Source organism: Notamacropus eugenii, chromosome 6 (genome assembly GCF_028372415.1).
Source record: "Notamacropus eugenii isolate mMacEug1 chromosome 6, mMacEug1.pri_v2, whole genome shotgun sequence".
NCBI lineage: Eukaryota > Metazoa > Chordata > Mammalia > Diprotodontia > Macropodidae > Notamacropus > Notamacropus eugenii.
Window position 1 is genome coordinate 365,254,623 of NC_092877.1, and position 15,235 is coordinate 365,269,857.

Genomic DNA, 15,235 nt, shown 5'->3' on the forward strand with positions numbered 1-15,235 from the left:
CCTCCTGACTTCAGGCCGGTGCTCCATCTAGCTATCCCCCATAGGGTTTTTCTTTTTTTTACTGGAATGGAAACTGCTCAAAAGCAGAGATTATTTTTACCTTTGTAGTATTCTATTCCCAGCACTTAGTGTAGTGCTTTGTACATAGGAAGTGTTTTAATATATGCTTTATTCATTTATTCAAATTTAGCATACTCCTTTTCTTAACAAATTTTAAATAACTTGGGAGTTTATGGTTTTATTAAGGGTCTTTTTTGTGTATTTCAGTGCTTTGACTGATGATTACTAAGTTTAGAATAAAAATCATTAAATATGAAAAAGACTTTATATTAAGTACTAGGATTTCATACTCTTGTCAGTTATTTCACTTCGCTATAATACTATGTAATTAATATTACTGCTGCTACTACTACTAATGACTAACATTTACCTAGCACTTACCAGGTGTTAGGCACTGTGCTAGATACTTTACAATTATTATCTCACTCACAACAACCCTGGGAGGTTGGTGCTCTTATTATGATCCCTATTTTGTAGGTGAAAAAACTGAGGCAGACAGGTTAAATGACTTGCCTGGGATTACATAGCTAATAAGTGACTATGGCTGGATTTGAACTCACATCTTCCAGACTCCAGACCCAATGCTGTATTCACTATGCCACCTAACTGCCAGTGTATGATGTTGGGAGAGAATGGGTTGGCTGCATATTGTGTCCCTCCTACCTATAGCCAGCTTTCTTCCCTTCCCTCTTAGCAGCTGCTTCCTGGTATACAGTTAAAACACCAGGTGGCAATACTAGCCATTGACCTGATGCTACTCTAAACAGTCAGGCCCTGGAAAGTCCCTGGTTTACCATGGCTGTTTTGACCCACTCCCTACACCTCTGGGAGCTGACAGGAAGACATAAACTCACTAGAGGAGTTCTCACTTTAATTCTTAAGCCCTACTTCTCCTGACCTGCTCTTCTAAAGGGTGTGGTCAGTGAATTTATTTACTCATTAGCTCCGAGCCCCCTTTCCAAATGGAAGCCTGGCCATAAATGAGCCTAGTCATAAGACTGTTCTATAGTGACATCTCTAACACAAGCAAAAATAGATAAGCTTAACTATATACATTATTTTAACTCTTTACTGTAGAATCAGTCAAAGAAATGTGATAGGGTCTGACCAATACAGCTCCAGCCTCAGTTGATAAACCAATAAACATTTATTAATCACCTACTATATGCCAGGCACTGTGCTAAGTGTTGAGGATACCAAATGAGACAAAAGACAGGCCCTGCTCTCAAGGAACTTAAAATTGAATGAGGAGAATGGGCTTTTTAAAAAGAAAAATGTTTTTTTTTTTCCTACCATCCTCTTCCCCTCCTCTGCCACTGGGACTTTTTTCATTTTTCAGATGAAATATAAGAGGCCCATCCAGGTAATGTGACTTGCTTAAGGTCACACTGGTAGCAGCCAGGACAGGGCTATGTTATTTTCAGGAAACTGACCCCTCCTGCATAGAGAAACTGACCAGGCAGCTTTTCCTCCCTGTTACATTATTCCCCCAGGCACCCAAGAAGGACTGAACACTTGGTGTTAAAAATCAGTGTAATCTGGTCAGAATTAAAAGTTTCAAGGTTAGGACCTAGTGGAGACAGCCGGCTGAATCCAGTGTGCCAGCTTGGAGGGTAGGGAAGGAGTGGGAGGGGAGAGGATAGACTTGTTATACTCTAAACTTGTACGGGCCTGAGCTATAGAAACTGCCTTTGTGATTTACCTCAGTTGCCTATGAAATAGTAGTAGATTGGAGGACTCCAGGCTCTTGGTTTTTCCCAAGAGTAGAAAAAAAAATTGAGGCATGGTCTTGGCTAGGAGATTTAGATTATCGTAGGGGACAGGATAAGGTGGCACCATTTCAGCCAAAGCCAGTATTTGAAATCCTGACCAAAGAACAAAGATATATATTTCCCCTTGCTGCCAAGAAGTAGAGGCTTCTTTGCACTTTATTTATATTAGAGCCATTTCTTCATGTACTCTTCTGTAGCAGCCCTCCGTTGTGATGTCAAGCAAAACTATCTGGGTATGACCCATTTGGCATCAGTAGTCCCCCACTCCCTTTCTCAACTGAGAGCAGGGAGAAATGTTGTCATCATTTGCCCTCTTGGAACCATGTTGGTCACTGCCTTTGGTCAAAGTTCAATTGCTTTTTGGGGTTGTTTTCAGTTATGTTTTTGTAGTTCCTGTGTCTTCTCTCTTCCAACTGCCTCGGTTCCTATGAGGGCTCCCATGTTTTTCAGAATTCTTCTTATTTATTCTTTATTAACTGCACAGTAATATTACATCTACACATTACAGTTTATTTACCCAATCCCCAAACTATAGGCATACCCATTTTATTTCTAGTTGTTTTTGTTTTTTACTATCACAAAATGAACTGCTACGAATATTTTGGTATGCATGGAACCTTTTGATCTCCTTGGGGTATAAGGCTAGTTAGCAGTGGAATGGGGGGTGTGAACAGTTTAGTGTGAGTCTTTTCTTCTTGTTAGGCAACATGCTTCTGATTTAAGTGGGAGTTTAACTAACATGACCAAACAGAAAATTAAGCGTTAATTAATGGAACTTTAAGATGTCTTTCATTCTTTAAAATATGCTTGCTTTTTTATTTGTTTAATACATGCTATGTGATTTTTATTTAGGAGAAGATAGTTCTGAGAGCAGTTCTGAAACAGAGTCTGGTAAGTTTCAAATGATATTTATGGAATAAACTATCAACAATAAACTTATTCTTAATCAGTTAAATTACTTAGTCAAATGACAGTAGATCTTTCAAGACCTAGGGATCCTTGGTTGTCTGCTACTCGGAGCTGATTGTGCCTTGCACTTAATTCTTACTAGTGTGTGATGAATGCCTTTCATTTCTGTGATTATTCAGAATAAGTGGACATGCCATCTCTTTTTAAACCAAAGTCATGCCCAGGGGGCTTAACAATCAAGAGATTGTGGTCCTGGGCACTTTGACATCTGGAAAGGACCGTTGGTGTAGAAAAGGGCAGATAGGATTGCAATTGACAAATGAAAGTGGCAAAACAGGATGATATGATGAATAATGACAGGAAATGGTTGCTATGGGAACCGGTAAACCTCTGTTTTTATTGGCCTGTGTTCACAGCAGCCCATGTTTGAGTTCATGGTTGATGTCATTCTGAAACTAATTAGGATGTTTTCCTTTTGTAGAGAGCGAAGAGTCACAGCTGGAAATAGGAAAGTCAAGTGAGTGCACTATCTTTTGCTTTTTATTTTTTTCACTGTTTAGAATAAGTAGAAACATTGAGAATCTTCAAGCTTAAGGTTTTCTGGTTCATCTTTCATTGTACCAACTTAAATCAACCATTTCTAATATTTTTAAAGGAGAAAATTATTTTTAAAAATGGAAACTTTTGTTTGGAGGTACCACGTTATTCAATAAAACTCCACTTGATTCCACTTACTTCTAGAATAAAGTAAGAGCTCCCCCATTTGGCATTTGAAGCTGCAACCTTTTTAGCTGTATTGTCCTTTACCCCTTTCTTGTCCTCTCCGGTCCATCCTGTGACACTCCCTTTCTTCCTCCATCTGTTTGCATTAGGAGGCTCACGTGCCTGGACTGACCTTCCTTGCATCTGCTTCCTAGCCTCTCTCATTTCGTTGGGTGCTGCCTCCTACATGATGTCTTCCTTGATCCCCAGCAGCCAGTACCCTCCCCCCAAATTACCTTCCATTTCTTTTGTACAGAATTTATATGCATTTATTTTGTCTCCTCTGATAAGAGTGGAGTCTTTCTTGAGAAACCTCTTCTTTTTGTATTCCCATTGCCTAACACAGCACTCAGCACATAGTAGGTGCTTAATAAGTGCTTATTGATTGATTGGAACACTTGAATTGCGTTAACACTGATAGTACTAGCTACTATTAGTAGCAATCTGCTTTCTTTCCTGAGAGGCCGTGCAGTGGAATGGCTAGAGTTCTGGACTCAGAGTTAGGAAGACCTGGTGTCATATCCACCATATTCATCAGCTCTATGGTCATGCCATGAACTTGCCTTAGTTCCCTAAGCCTCAGTGTCCTCAGCTGTAAAACCATAGCAGTCATAGTTGTGGTAGCCACCTCTTTGGATCTAGGGGATGCTCAAATGAGATTACATATAAGGTCCTACACACTTGAAAGTACAATGTGAATTTCAGTGATGTGCCTAGAACAACATATCTGTTTCCTGATTCTATGCATGTCTGAGAGTTGGGAAGACCTTGGTTCATATCCCACCTCTATTAATATTTGCTGGATTTGTGATCCCAGGAAAGCCAAATCTCCCAGTGACTCTCAGAAAGTCAGTTACTGACAGTTAGGGGTGATCTGTGTAGGAGAAGGGAGTCTCCACTCTGAGAGGACCCTTGGCTAGTGAAACCAAAAGCCAAATAGCACCTTCCAAATCACCCCAAAATGGGAATTAACAGTACCTGCAATGTAAACCCATCTCCCAGGACTTCCTGGGAGGCTTTCATGAGATGATATTTATAAAGGTCTTTACCAACTTCAGAGGGCTTTAGCAATGGCAGTTTGTGTCTGAGGCTGGATTTGAACTTGGGTCTTCCTGACTCCAGGCCCAGCACTCTAGCCACTGGGCCTCCCAGCTGCCATTGATATGCAGTATGTTGTGATATTGGCCACCAATGGGCTACGCACTCATAAAAGTGCTTACTGGGTTGGGTTGGACTGGATTGAATATCTTTTGTCATTAGGAATCTAGCCAGGAATTGGGCCAGTATAGGAAATACAATAGGAGAAGCAAGAAGCCTGGGGCAGGAGGCTGGAAAGGATGTGGGTTAGGGCTTGTTGCTGTTAGGAGTAGTCAGATGCCTCATGGAAGGGCCAAGGCAGAGCTAAGGGGCCAGGCAGAAGGACTGAATGCTGTAGCCATCCCAGGATGGCAAATGGGATTGGGAATGCACTTACTGCTTCTTAGAAAGCCCAGATCTCCTCACTTGGCTCCATCTCTCTCCGCCATGCTGGTTGTTCCATGGCTCTTGGCCTTTTATGGCAGACGGCCTCTGTGGAGCCAGGGAATCAACCTCCTTCTGAAGCTCATTAAAACACTTTGCCCATAATAAACACTCAGGAAATAGACACTGAGATATTTGTTCTTCCTGCCAAAAGCTCTTGCTCTCTGTTCTTCTGGCCTGAATGGGGACCCCACAGGGATGCTCGTAACTCTTAGGAGGAGATACTTGTCCTCGTCCTGAGACATTTCCTCCTTGGATGCCCAATGTCATAGACCTGAGGCCAGTGTCCTGACCTAGTGTCCAGGGAGGTGAAGGCAAGGGATGTGCCATGTGCTGCTATGCTAAGGACTTCACAGATATTATCCTCGCAACAACCTAGGAAGGGTGGTGCTTTTATTGTTCCCATTTTACAGTTGAATAAACTGAGGCAGACAGTGATTTGGCTAGGGTCACACTTAATGTCTAAGGCTAGATTTGAATTCAGGTCTTCCTGACTCCAGGTTTGGTGCTCTATCTACTGTGCCACCTACCTGCCCATAAACAGAGTATATAAATAATGCATGAATACAGTAATCTTTAATCTTCTCTATACTCCATCATCCCCTTAAGCTATCATCCTCTATTTCTCCCCAGCGGAAATCCTAGAAAACAGCTGTCCATGTTTGATGCCACCTCCTCCTCTTGTATTCAATCCTTTGTGATCTCTCTTCTCATCTCTTCTGACCTCATTACTTGACTGAAATGATCTTCTCCAAAGTTTTCAGTGATCTCCTTTTAACTATCAGAACCAATGGTCTTTTCTTAAGTCCTCATCCTTCTGAACTGATGTGCCAGCTCCTGGCCATAGGAGGGGTTTAATAAATGCTGGTTGGCTTGGACTTAAGGACTGAATTGAATGTCCTCACTTAGAAGTAGCTGTCATAGTCCAGGGATCCAGAGACCAAGAGGACTGACAGGCAAGGTTCCCAAGAAGTCTGGCTAAAAGCAGAGAACAGTTCAGGTCATGTTAATGTAAAACAGATGGGCATCAGCCCATTGTTGTCTCAACTGCTATTGGGAAAGAGGTAAAGCTGAAGCAAGATAATTCATTCTCTTGCTATAAATGAACTTGCCCTTGACACTGTTTAGCTTAGATAAGCTGGGCACCACGGCTACAGCCCTGCCCTGCCACTGTGTCTGTCCCAAGGTCACCTGGGCCTTACTGTCCATCTGAGCTTCTCTGTACTGGGAGTTCTTAACTTTGGTGGGGGGGGGGGAGGCCCATCCATGGGCAGGGAGGGTCTGTGGATAGATTTCAGAGTCTGGGGAAAAAAAGTTTATCTTTGGACTTATCTCTGAGGAAAACTGAGCTTGTGCTTACATTATGAATGGAAGCTGAGAAGGGGTCTGTGGGGTCTCCGGACTGCCAAAGGGGAGTCCATGACACAAGTTTAAGAACACTGTCCCCCACCTTTTGCCCTACCAGTACTTCCCCAAACCTTCTGAGCCTTGCCATTTGCCTGACAATTACTCTCTTAAGCCCACCAGCCCCTTTCCTCTGCCCTGCCACAGAGTTTTCTTGTATGGGTTGTCTCTTCCAGGTTAGAGTGAGCTCCTCTGAAGCAGAAATGACCTAATATGACTATTTAGATCCCTGGCACTTAGCACAGTGCTTGGCACATGATAGTGTACTTAGTACTTTCTCATTCATTTTTCATTGGCTTCTGATCTGTCCAGCTCCCTCTGTCCCCAACCCGGTGACTGCTGTGCTTAGTTTGGAATGGTTGTTGTCCTTCATTCTCTAAAAGGATCAGAAGGTCATCACTATGTTAGGGTCAACTTACAGTGCGTCTGACTGCGGCTGCTCGGAACGCTCTGCCACAGGTCAGGCACAAATAGTCCATGTAAGCATTCGGGGCGGATTCTCTAAATTTGTGCGTCTAGTGTTTCTTTTGAGCTACTTCACTTCTGCTTTGCTCATAGAGCACAGCACCCTTTCTGATGTGGGTCCACCATGCTGAGTGGCCCTGTGCTAGTGTCTCCCATGTTACAAAATTGTTTCCAAAGTTCTTAAGAGAGACCTTGGGGGTGTCTTCGTAGTGCCTCCTCTGACTGCCCTGTGGGAGTTCCCCACAGAACAGTCTTTTTGGCAAGCATACATTTTGCATTCAAACATCATGGCCAGCCCATGGGAGTTGTACTCTCTGCTTGGCAGTTTAGTTGCCTGGTCTGGATGATCCTAGCTTCAGTGATGCATGCTGGGCTCGGTCACCAAGATTGCTACTAAGGAGGGTTTAATTGCTTGCTTGCTTGTCTCCATAGGTGAGGAACAAACTGAGTCTTCTGCTGAGGAATCTTCATTCTCCCAAGGTAAAATAAAACCCTGTGTTTGCTCCCTCTCTGCCCATGAGGAACCCTCTTCCTTAGAAGGCTCTGAGACAGAACTTGTTAGGATGACAGTGAACAAGGCTGATGGAAATGGCTTTTGAGAAGGCAATAGGAAATCCTGGGTTGCAGAATGGGTCCCCATTGCACTGAGTCAACAAATATTTATTAAGCACCTATTATGTGCTAAGCACTGGGGATACAAAGAGAGACAAAAGATAGTTCCAGGAGCCCTCAGACTAATGGAGGAAACAGCCTGTAAATGGTTCTGTACTAAAAAGACAGGTCCATGATCAATTGGGGGTAATGTCAGAGAAGGAACTGGGAAAGACTTCCTGCAGAAGGTGAGAATTTGGTAATTGAAGGAAGCCAGGGCAGTTGGAAGGCAGAGATAAGGAGGCATGGGGGCCAGCCCATCAGGAGCTGCACCGTCTGGCTGGAGGAACAGCCAGGAGGTGTCTCCCTCGGGAGGCACCAAGTTTAAACTGGGCAAACTCTTGAGCCTCAGTTTCCTGATCTGTGAAATGAGGGGTTTGGAGTAGATGGTTTCTAGGGCGCCTTCCAGCTCTTAATCTGTTACTTCGATGCTGAAGAAAGGAGGAAGAGGTTTTCTGTCTTCCCAAGGTAAAATGTGCCTTTTAAAAAATGGAACATATTAAAGGAAAGCTAACATAAGGGGGCAGAAATCGTGGGGTCAGAAGCCCTGGCTTCTCACATTCCTGTGACTTCCCACTTCTTTGGGCCTCAGTTTCCCCATTTGTAAAATGAACAGGTTGAGCTCAATGACATAAGATTTCTTCTAGCTCTGAATCCCTGAACCCTGAACTCCCCAAATGTAGACCACAGGGCCTGCTTGTCTAGATCACAGGGGTATGCTGTAGGGGTTCAAAAGAGAATGAACCTGGGAAAGCATGTGATGTGGCAGTGTAGGTAGGCAACAAGCATTTATTAAACACCTACTGTGTGCCAGGCACTGGGATACAGTTATAGTCAAAAATAGAGATAGTCCCTGCCCTGGAGGAGTTTATATTCTAAAGGGAACTGGGGGATAATGGCATGCAAAAGTGTTGGGGCCCAGCTCTGGACCGTGGCCTCCTGTATGGAAAGTTGAGACACCTGGAGGTGCTAACCTGCTTACGTGGCATGCTAGCTGGTCTGGTAAGCTACGAGGTACTGGGAATGCCTCAGTAACAGGATAGGCTCCACCTACAGGGAGGAACATGGGAGGAGATCGGGTGCCTAAAGATATACTGGGGCATTGGGGGGATCCCGGGGAGAGTGATGTAACCATTAAAGAGTGTGCAGCTGCCAACTGGGGTGTTCTGTCTAGTTATTCCCCTCCCCCACCGGAGGGGCCAGAGACGGGTCTGAGGACCAGTAAAGACATAGATCTTGAGGTAAGATTCCAAGCGAAGCCCCAGGGAGGGAGGATTAGCTTAGGGAGCCCGGGACATTTAAATAAGTGAAAGAAGCCCGGGATATTTAAATTAGTGAAGAAAGCCCTGGACACAAAAGGGAGTTAAAAAGCTGGTGGTCAGGTACTTTTGAGGGGGTGCAGCAGAGTCAGGGTCCAGAATATCAGACTACAGGTCTAGGAAGAACTCATCCCATGGAAGAAGGCACCAGCATGGCAGAAGGCTGGGAGACGAGGCTTCAAGCACTGAGGGAAATTCCAGGGTGGGGAGGCAGTTGAAGCCTGAGGGTGAGGTTTAGGAGTGAGGTCTGGGAAATCAGAAGCATAGCTGGGAGGTGGAGGAGAGTGAAGGTAATGGGGGATAATAGAAGGAACCTGCATTTGGAGTCAGAACTTGGCTTCAGACACTGGTTTTGTCCCTTACCTGTGTGACCTTGGATGGTCACCTTATCACCTGTAAGATGGGACTAGACTAGACCTTTAGCATCTCTTTAAAGCTCTGAATCTATCATTTTTTTAATTTTTATTTTTTTGCAAGGCAGTTGGGGTTGTGACTTTCTCAGGGTCACACAGCTAGTAAGTGTCTGAGGTTAGACTTGAACTCAGGTCCTTCTGCCTCCAGGACCAGTGTTCTACCTATCCACTGCACCACCTAGCTGCCCTAAAATCTATAGTTTTACAATGCTTTGTAATCTATAAATTGCTGTAAAAATATGAAGTATTACTAAAAAGCAACCATTTTGAAAACTATCATAACTTATATTCATGGTTGTGATGTAGAAATGTTTTTATTTTTTGACCCAGACTTGTGATTTTATGCCTTTAGGGAATTCCAGGTATGGAAACTCCCTTCACCAGTGTAGGGTACCTCATAATAAAGCCTTAGAGGATGACTTGGGTCACTGAAATACCTTGCTCAGTCACATAGCTGTCATGTGATAAGACTTGAACCCAAATCTTCCTGGCTTGAGGTTCTACCACATTGCCTGAAATATAGACTAGACTGTATAAAATTGGTTTTCTGTCATTTGGAGTGACTTGGCAGCCTCCCTGATGCAGACACCCAGACCTCAGTCTGCTGCCCATTTAGAAACTTGCTGAGCATCAGGGAGTCTACAAAAGCTCTTGTTTCACATTTACATGGGATGTTCCTTTACAGTGGAAGACCTGACAAAGGAAGGATTCCAGCCTCCTTTCCTCTCAGGTACGGCCTCTTGACAACTGGTTCATTTCACAGAACATCAGTAATGTTCCTAGAAAGTAAGCAAGGTTTTCTCTCCATTATTTAGAGTTTGGCTGTCCTCGTGCTCAGTGTGAACACTGCATCACTGAAAATGTAAGTGAACTCAGGATAAAAGAGTTTTGTTTGTTTGTTTGTTTTTTTACAAAGAGCCTCAACCAGTCATTGATCCATCTTTGTGTGTGTGTATCTTCTTATCTTTAGAAGCAGAATGAACAAGTGATGCCCAGGCTGCTTTCCAGGGGACAGTTTTTGTAAGTGATCCTGTATGTAAAGTGGGGCAGCTACATACTGTTTAAGGCTTTTTATCTCTATCCCAAATCAGAGAGTCTCCAACAACTCATTTCCAAATTGTTATGTGACCTCGCTGTAGTGGTGTGTGACAGTGAATCCTATTTGATGATGGGCATTGGGCTGCCCCTTTCCCTTCTTACCTTTGCTTTTGGAAATCTGAGCCTGCCTTCAAAGCTGGCCCAAAAGCCCCCTGCCCCCTGAAACCTTCCCTGATTCTCCAACCTGAAGTGAGCTTTCCTGCCTTGGTAGACCCTAACCCTAAATGCACTCTAAATGCGCTTTGTTCCAATTTATTTGCATCCTGTTCTGGTTTGAGCCTGGTCTGTTTGCTAATTACTCAACAGAGGGATATTTACTTGGTTGTTACATGCCTACTGTGAGGTGGCCTGGTGGCACAGGAAACAGAGATCTCAGGCCTTGGAGTCAGGACTGTCCCTGTTAGAGTCCAGGCCCTGCCTAACTCTGACACATACTGGTGAGGCCCTAAGCCCCAGGCCCCTGTCTAGGACCAGAAGGGATAGAAGAGTTGCTCTTCTGTATCACGAGGGCAGGGTTTGCTTGTTAAGCTGCAATCCATGGTATCTGGGTGTCTGGGTGATGGTGCATATGTGTGTATATTGTTTGTGCCTGTACATGTATGCATGTACATGTCCCTTGATATAAGGGACAACTTTCTAACAATTAGTACTGTCTGATGTGGAATGTGCAGTTCTATTAGACTGTAAGCTCCTTTAGGGCAAGGACTCTGTCTTCCCCTTCTTTTTGTATGCCCAGTGCTTAGCACAGAGTCTGATATGTCATAGATACTTAATATGCAGGTGCGTGTGCATGTGTTTGCATATCTTTGTACATGTGCACACATGCATGCACGGTCTCCTTTGTGTATGCATGCTTATACGTACATGCATATGCCTGTGTGAGTGCATATTTATATGTGTATGTCTGTGTGTGCATGTGCATACAGTGCATGCATGTTCATTGTCTCTGTGTGTGCTTTGTATGTGTGCATGTGCATGCATGCATATTTAAAAGAACTGTCTCAATGCATTTGCTTTCCTCTGTGAGCCTATGTTCTTGATTTTATTCACCTAGAAATGTTATTCTGAGAAGGGGTCTGTTGGCCTCCCAGTGCTATCACAAGGGTCCATGAGACAAATCCTGGGGAAGTAGAGGGAATTTCCACAGTGGGACTTTGTCATGCTGACCACATTTTAGGTCCAGATCCTACTTACTTCCCCCAAACTATCTGTTCAGCTCTGTGAGGGCAGGGACCAAGACTTCATAATTTTGGCACCTTTCCCAATGGCCAGCATGTGCATTGGACACAGTAGGCATTTTCCCTTTCCTTATCTCCAGTTTCTCTTGGTCACAATCCAGTTGTTTGCTTGTTTCCTCCCCTGTTAGGGCTCCTTAAGAGCAAAGACTATTTTGTCTTTCTTTGCATCTCCATCACTTAACACATTGGAGGCACTTAATAAATGCTTATTGATTGACTGACTGACTTTTTGGGGCGTGCAGACCATGATTTCATTGATGTGAAGAAATGCCCTTAACCAGTGCAGATCAGCCCTGGTTGGATGACTTGTGGTCTTGCTCGGAGGTTGACCCAAGGTCGCACAGCTCCATATTTCAGAGGGAAGACTTGAACTTAGGTCTTTCTGACTCTGAGGCTGGCTCTTCTCTATGTTGTCCTGCCTCTAGCAGGCACTTTGAAATGGTTATTATGGAATGGGGAAATGAGGGAATGAGTTCGAATGAGACCATTCCTTCTCTTAGTGTTTTTGAAGTAAATTTAAAACTTAAATAACTTTTCAGTCATGATCTCATGAACAATAGGGATGCCATTTGAAACTAAAGTCAACATTACTGTCAAATGCAGGTTGAAGGTAGACTGTGAAGGAACATACCAGTGTGCCCGGACAGGCCTGATCTTTGAGGTCAACAAGAAGACGGACATTAAGTATTCTGTTCTGTCCTGGAGCAAATATGCTGACTTGGTGGTTAAGCCCTGGATTGTCGGCGGGCCCTTATTTGACGTGAAATGTGACCCAGCCATTCTCGTCTCCATCCAGTTTCCGCATTCCCTTTGCTTGGGCTGTAAGTGTTCCTCAGCTTCTTGACCAGTTTAAAGAGTGCTTGTTTCTGTGGCAGACCAGCAGGCTAATAATTGTCTCTGTGCACATCTTTATAGACCATGAATCCTTGATGACGTTCAAAGTGTTCCACATCACAAAATCTGGCCCTGCTCTCGAATCCACCGTCAATCACTCCACTACCCATGTCAAATGGCATGTGAGCTCCCTCTCTCCGGTGGGGCCGGTCATTCAAACTCAGGAGACTGTGCAGCATCACGGGGCAGTGATTCTATACAAAGTTATTGACAGCCACCCATCCTTGTCCTTTCGAGTTTATGTGGCCACGAATAACGACTCCTTCATCAGGGTAAGGCCATTTAAAGCTCTATGTGGCATTTGTGGGCCTAGTCCAGCTTGTAGATGCTCCTGTAAAGTTTGGCTTTATTGAGCTGGGGCTCCTAATACCAAACCTCTGAGGGGAAGACGTAAGAGCCCAAGTGCAGTCTTTAAGCCCATGGGGATCGAATTTATTTAGGTGAATCTACTTGGAAAAGTGCTGGTCATGAGGCATTGATAGCCCCATGAAAAGGAGTTCCGAGCCAAGTGCATTCTAGGTTTAGGTGCGGGGTTAGAATTTATTGAGGTGGAGTCAGTGAGGAAGGTGGCAAAAAGATAAAAGCACACCTAGACTCAGACCCTTTTACTAGATAAACAGCAGCTGAACAAAGATGTGTGAGGCATCAGGGAATGGAGCAGGCACTCTGAAGAGCTGCTGCCTATATCCCTGTTCTAGGTCTCTCTAGTCGTGACTAGAAGCTGTGCATCCACCTTGAATTTCTAACATGCAGCCTAAGTGAGTCCCATAAGGTCCAGGACCTAGGGAGGATGTTTGGTGCTCACTGTAAAAGGTCTATTTCAGGCCAACTTGACTTATAATGCCAGGTCATCATCTGTACAGAGGCTAGCTAAGAAGGCAGATGGAAGTTTTCTGGCTCTAGCCTGGGCCCCAAGTAACAGTTCAGTCTAAGGACCTCTAGGACAACCCTGAGTCAGCTCTCAGAAGGTATTTCCCAGGAGTCCATTGGATAGAGATTTTCCTGGGGACAGGCTAGACATTCTGGACTTACTAGCCTCCTCCTTCTCCTTTTTCTCCTTCTCCTTTTTCCTCCCCGTCCTCTCCCCACCCCTCCTTCTCTTCCAAGGCAGCAGCAGGCAGCATATTTTGAAGAAATGTCTATTAGATGCTACCCCAAAAGGCAGGGCTTGGTGTAGAGAACAAATAGACATTCTACAGGGCAATACTGCACTGGGATTCTAGGGAGCAGGTGAGACTACAATGCCAGCATCGTGGAAGGGAAACTCACACTTTGGGCTACAAGTCATTAAAAGACTGGATTTTCTCCATAACTGCAAGCCAGGACAAGGAGAAACGTTGATTCATATATAGGTGGCCAGATGGTGCAGTGGTTTAAAGTGTTGTACTTGTTGTCAGGGAGACTTGAATTCAAATCCTGCCTCCGATACTTACAGATCTCTTAGCCTTTCTCAGCCTTAGTTTCCTCATCTGTAAAATAAGGATAATAATCTCACCTATGCTGTGATGAGGCTCAAATTAGCTAATGTGTAAAGTGCTTTGTAAACTTTAAAACACGAAATAAACGTTGGCTGTTATTATACTGAGAGCAGCTAGGAGGCGCAGTGGATAGAGCACTGGGCTTCGAATCTGGAAGTCTCATCTTCCTGAGTTCAAATCCAGCCTCAAACACTTACTAGCTGTGTGACCCTGGGCAAGTCATTTAACCTTTTGGCCTCAGTTCTTCATCTGTAAAATGAGCTGGAGAAGAAAATGGTAAACTACCCCAGTATCTTTGCCAAGAAAACCCCAAATAGGGTCACAAAGACTCAGACACAATTGAAAAATGACTCAACAACAATTATTATAGTGAAGGGAGCCTCTAGGGGGCAGACAGGCTTCTGAGTACAAGCCATTTCTTGTATTCAGAAATTAAAAATGATTACTAATATTAACTTAAAGATTGCAAAAAGCAGTCATACTGGCTTCATGAGGAGTCAACCATTGGCTTTGAGGGCAATTTGGTTTATTCCAGGGATGGGAGGAACACTTTCTAATCTGTTTATTGTTGGATCCCAGAGACAGAGACAGGAACACACTCTGTCTTTTCACTGTCCTTGGGAAAAGACTGGGGTAATGGAAAGACAAATACGGGGCTTAGATGTGAGACTGCCCATCTCCCTTCAGTCCCCACTGAATTGGAGCCTTCTTCTAAACTGGCTTATGGGGGAAGAAAGGGAAGATGTGGAGTCCTCCTCTGTCTTCCACCTGGGGGGTGGAGTGAGCCCACTGTAGAGCTACTACCTGCTGGGAGCTGTGTGGAAAGGGAGGCCTCCTCTGTCTGCCACCTTGGTGGGGGGTGAGTGAGCCCATTGTAGAGCTACTGCCTGCTGCGAGCTGTGTGGAAAGGGGGGCCTCCTCCCAGACTGGTATTGACTATTAGCCTCGTTGGTGCTATTCTGATAAGTGGGTACATATATGGGGAGAATGGAAACAGAAGAGATGAGCTGCAGTGTCTTATAAATAATTCAGGGCAGCCAATATTTCTTGAAAACTGCCTGTCTGGCAATGCACTATGCCAGACTTTTACTCTGGTCAGTTCAACACATTTTGCTTTTTTCTGTTATTTTAGTTCTGAATATATTTTTTCTCTTTTTCCTACCCATAGGGCCATCCCTTCTAACAAAGATTAAAAATAGGAAAATAAAAAAGATAGTTCAGCAACACCAATCAGTAAATTCAGTCCTGGGG

The 15,235-nt window shown here is 44.2% G+C and overlaps 1 protein-coding gene across 1 annotated transcript in view; it reads left to right on the forward strand.

Moving 5' to 3' along the window:
* The window catches only part of LOC140510187 (uncharacterized), a 54,207-nt gene that overhangs the window by 14,535 nt on the left and 24,437 nt on the right, over positions 1-15,235 (forward strand). Inside the window, exons 4-11 of the mRNA XM_072618609.1 lie at positions 2,685-2,723; positions 3,223-3,258; positions 7,326-7,373; positions 9,962-10,006; positions 10,092-10,138; positions 10,247-10,296; positions 12,216-12,433; positions 12,528-12,778. Of these exons, the coding sequence (XP_072474710.1) occupies positions 2,685-2,723; positions 3,223-3,258; positions 7,326-7,373; positions 9,962-10,006; positions 10,092-10,138; positions 10,247-10,296; positions 12,216-12,433; positions 12,528-12,778 (734 nt within the window). The remainder of the gene's footprint in view (positions 1-2,684; positions 2,724-3,222; positions 3,259-7,325; positions 7,374-9,961; positions 10,007-10,091; positions 10,139-10,246; positions 10,297-12,215; positions 12,434-12,527; positions 12,779-15,235) is intronic.